The 4,872-nt window shown below is 39.4% G+C and overlaps 1 protein-coding gene across 3 annotated transcripts in view; it reads left to right on the top strand.

The window, feature by feature from the left end:
- Positions 1-567: 567 nt before the first annotated feature.
- Positions 568-4,872, top strand: part of RAD54B (RAD54 homolog B) — an 88,214-nt gene continuing 83,909 nt past the window's right edge. For 2 of the 3 annotated variants that reach the window (XM_034668310.1, XM_002929425.4), the window contains exons 1-2: positions 568-709; positions 1,548-1,698. In XM_034668310.1, coding sequence (XP_034524201.1) covers positions 1,564-1,698 — 135 coding nt within the window. In that variant the 5' untranslated portion in view covers positions 568-709; positions 1,548-1,563. Of the gene's footprint in view, positions 710-1,547; positions 1,699-4,872 lie in introns of those variants that run through there. The other variant, XM_034668311.1, reaches the window with a different exon arrangement.

The raw sequence follows: 4,872 nt of genomic DNA, 5'->3' as shown, positions 1-4,872 counted from the left end.
CTAAAGCAACTGAGCCACCCAGGTGCCCCTGGAGATAATTTTACATTAAAAGGCCTATGACCTATATATTTCTCTGCCTTGTCACTATATTAAAAGGTGTCAGACCACTTCTAAAACGTTAGTTTGCCTATTTGTGCAGGTACTTTAAAAGGCCTATATTATTTTAACAATGTTGCTAAAGTCGCTTCATTCTTAAAATGCTGCATTATTTAAGAACTTTATGGTAAACCACATTTGCATACTATTTTTCCAAGCACATACTATTATAATAGCAGACCATTCTAACTGCCTAACCACATCCATGTAGATGTTCTTAGATTTAAGAAGTATGCGTCATCTGTTTAAAATAAGGTCTGTATCAGTACCTACAGCATGTGACAGTAGACAATAAATACATACATATATACATACATACACACATACAAATATTTTTCGAAGTAAATATTTTTTAATTGAACCATAAAGCTGAATCAAACTACAAATACTTAAAGGGAAACGCAAAGAGACATGCGCAGTTAAGGTCGTCCAATCAGAGTCCGGCTGAACGAGGCGCAGCCGCAGAAAGGTAGTGCGCACGCGCGGCTAGCTTGTCCGCTATAGGCTGCGTCGAGGCGGGAGCCTTAACCTCCTCTGGTGGTTGAGGCGAGTGGTCCTCTGTCTACCTGAGTTCTTTCTCGCAGGACGCGCGGCTTCTGTCGGATCTTTGCAGGTGTGTCCTTGGAGGGGAAGTCTTGTGAGGCTGCGGCAGCCTGTTGGCTCGTGCGGGACAAAGTGGGGAGAGGCGCCGAAGCAGGCCTCCGGGGGAAGAGGGAAGGAAGGCGGTGGAGCAGGGTAGGAAGGCGGTGGAGCAGGGTAGGAAGGCGGTGGAGCAGGGTAGGAAGGCGGTGGAGCGGCCGGGGGAGGGCGACCCGAAGTCTGAGGGACGCCCTCACTGTTGGGGTGGCTGGTGCGGAGGCAGGCGGTAGGAGTGCTTTTGTGGCGGGAAGGTCCCAGGGAGAGGCGACTGTGGGCAGTGGTCTCGCAGCGGTCCGCCGGCTTTCCTTCTGTGGTGCTGGGGTTTGTTTCCACCAGAACTAATCAACATTATCCTGCACGGTATTAGCCGGTTAATTAATAGACGACGTCTGTAGGCACATTTAGCGGGGCCACAAAGTCAAAGGAGCGACTTAAGTCACGAAGTGTAACTGCCCCTTACGGTACTTGGAAGCCAAAAAGCAGGTCTGTTGCTGGTTCTTGGCTGTTTTATTTACGCTCATGCTCCTAGAGGTTTAATGGTTGCACCCTTCCACATTATTATTATCTGATCTATGGTGTTATCAAAATACATACGCTCAAGTTTACACCATTCAATTTAAGTCTTAGATTCTTTTCAGTAACCCTTTGTGATGAAAATAAAGTCTCACTGGCTGTGAAACTTGTTTTCTAAGGTTTTTTACAGGTTTATTCTCTTATATTTTTAAAGATACGGTTGTAGTGATGAGCTATTTTCATGTTTGGAGTTAATTCTGTCAGACTCATGGATGATTTCTGTTTTGGGTATTTTTTAGGTCGGCACTGCTGAATATGAGACGATCTGCAGCACCAAGTCAATTGCAGGGGAATCCCTTCAAAAAACTAAAATTTATACCACCAGGGAGAAGTAATCCAAGTCCAAATGAAGAGAATACAAAGATGAGTCCAGATGTAAAATTATTTGAGGTAAAAAAAAAATAAAAGCATAATATAGAGAAGCATGCATTTTTTTTTAAAAACATGTCGTTTAAGAAGTTAACACTTACTGCCTGAAGGGATTTTTAGTATCTTTGACAGTCTTCCAAAAAGACATTACTTAGAGTAATGATTACATAAATTTTTTTTTTTTTTTTTTAAGGAATGACTTGCAGTTGGGTCTTTAGGATAAAATGTTAAGAGTAAAAAATACCTCTGTGAGGGACAGAGTGGATATTCTTGTAAAAATAAATTATTCTAATCAGTGTTCTTTTTAAAGTTACCACATAAGTGAAAACTTTAGGTAAGGGGCGGCTGGATGGCTCAGTTGGACGAGCATGTGACTTTTGATCTGGGGTTATGAGTTCAAGTCCCATGTTGGGTGTAGAGATTACTTAAAAGGAAAATCTTGTGGATGGAACTAGAGAAATATGTCAGAGAAAGACAAATACCATATGATTTCATTCATATGTGGAATTTAAGAAACAAAACAGTTGAATATAGGGGAAGGGAAGGAAAAATAAAATAAGATAAAAACAGAGGGAGGCAAACCATAAGAGACTTTTAACTCTGGGGGACAAACTAAGGGTTGCTGAAGGGGAGGTGGGTGGAGAGATGTGGTAATTGGGTAATGGACATTAAGGAGGGTTCTTTATGTAATGAGCATAATGGGTGTTATATGCATCTGATGAACCACTAAATTCTACCCTTGAAACTAATAATACAGTATATGTTAACTAAATTAAATTTAAATAAAACATTAAAAAAAAATCAAGTCTTAAGAAACTTTAGATAAGGTGATTTAAATAGTAAACATAGATAAGTAATAATTTGTATCAGAATTCAAAACATTTCCAGGGGCGTCTGGGTGGCACCGCGGTTGGGCGTCTGCCTTCGGCTCAGGGCGTGATCCCAGCGTTGTGGGATCAAGCCCCGCATCAGGCTCCTCTGCTATGAGCCTGCTTCTTCCTCTCCCACTCCCCCTGCTTGTGTTCCCTCTCTCGCTGGCTGTCTCTATCTCTCTCAAATAAATAAATAAAATCTTTAAAAAAAAAAAATTCAAAACATTTCCTTTCTTTTTTTTTTTATAAGATTTTATTTTTTTTAAGTAATCTGTACTCAATGTGGGGCTCAAACTCACGACCCCAAGATCAAGAGTCACATGCTCTGCTGACTGAGCCAGCCAGGTTGCCCATTACCTTACATTTTTATCTATAAAAAATAAATGCTTAAAGCAGTACCCTACCCCCATTTTTTTTTTTTTAAATAAGCTCTACGTCCAGTGCTCTGAGGCTTGAATTCATGAACTCGAGATGAAGAATCACATGATCTACCAACTGAGCTAGTGTGGTGCCCCTACAGCAGTCTTGTTTTTTACTACTAAAAAGGATTGTTTTTGGTTTTATGTCTAAGACCAAAGGTCTTATTTATATAGATGGTATGTAAAGGTATATAGAAGGTATATAAAATGGGTAATCCACATTTCCTGCTGCTCTACAGTTTTCTGATCCATTCATGGTATGGGGATTGAAGTCTACAAATTCTTTTTCCCCTCTCCTTTTTGGTTGTTGTAGTTGACATACAGTATTATATTTCTGGTGTACAACATAGTGATCTGACAATTACATACGGTATGTCATGCTTATGATATTAAGTGTAGTCACAATGGTCAAATAGTGAAAACAACCCAGTTATCCCTTTTTCCCTTTTTTTATTGTGGTAAAATATATATAACATAAAATTTGTTATTTTACCATTTTTAAGTTTGCAAAATAAGTGGCATTAATTATGCTCAGACTGTTGTGCACTGATCACCACTGTTTTCAGTTGGAAACTTTTTCATTACCCTCAGCCAGACTCTATAACCATCATTAAACAGTAATTCCCTATTCCTTCCTTCACCCACCCTCTTGTAAGTACTATTGGACTTTCTTTCTTCATAAATTTGACTTCTGTTTACCTCATATAAGTTGAATCATAAAATATTTGCCTTTTTGTTTCTGGTTTATTTCACTTAGCATAATATTTTCAAGGTTCATTTGTGTTGTAGCATGTGTCAGAACTTCATGACTTTGTATGGTTGAATAACATTCATTTGTATGTATACACCACATTTTGTTAATCCATTCATTTTTTGATGGATAATTGGGTTGTTTGCACTATTTGGCCATTGTGAATAATGCTTCTATGAGCATAGGCATGCAAGTTTCTATTTGAGCTCCCGTGTTCATTTTTCTAGGATTGGAATTGCTGGGTCATATGGTAATTCTACATTTAACTTTTTGAAGAACTACCAAAGTGTTTTTGATAACTGCTGCTGCACTATTTTACATTCCCACCAGCAACGTGTGAGGGTTCCAGCTTCTCCACATCCTCAGCAACACTTGTTATTTTCTATTTTGTTTTGTTTTGATTGTAGACATCCTAGTAGGTGTGAGTGGTTTTTCATTGTGGTTTTGATTTGCATTTCTCTTATGAATAGTGATGCTGAACATCCTTTCATGTGCTTATTGGCTACTTGTATATCTTCTTTGGAGAAATATCTAGTCAAGTTCTTTGCCTGGTTTTTAATGAATTTTTCTATAATGTTTTTTTTATTATGTTATGCTAGTCACCATACAGTACATCCCTGGTTTCTTATGTAAAGTTCGATGATTCATCAGTTGCGTATAACACCCAGTGCACCATGCAATACGTGCCCTCCTTACTACCCAACACCAGTCTATCCCATTCCNATCCCATTCCCCCACCCCCCTCCCCTCTGAAGCCCTCAGTTTGTTTCTCAGAGTCCATAGTCTCTCATGCTTCATTCCCCCTTCTGATTACCCCCTCTTACTTCATCCTTTTCTTTCCCCACCAATCCTCCTAGTTCTTATGTTCCATAGATGAGAGAAATCATATGATAATTGTCTTTCTCTGATTGACTTAGTTCACTTAGCATTATCTCCTCCAGTGCCGTCCATGTTGCAGCAAATGTTGAGAACTCGTTCTTTCTGATAGCTGAGTAATATTCCATTGTATATATGGACCACAACTTCTTAATCCAGTCATCTGTTGAAGGGCATCTCGGTTCCTTCCACGATTTAGCTATTGTGGACAATGCTGCTATGAACATTGGGGTGCATATGGCCCTTCTCTTCACTACGTCTGTATCTTTGGGGTAAA

The sequence above is a fragment of the Ailuropoda melanoleuca genome, chromosome 9 (assembly GCF_002007445.2).
Source record: "Ailuropoda melanoleuca isolate Jingjing chromosome 9, ASM200744v2, whole genome shotgun sequence".
NCBI lineage: Eukaryota > Metazoa > Chordata > Mammalia > Carnivora > Ursidae > Ailuropoda > Ailuropoda melanoleuca.
Note: the sequence above shows the minus strand (reverse complement) of the source record. Positions and strands in the feature narration are given on the sequence as shown.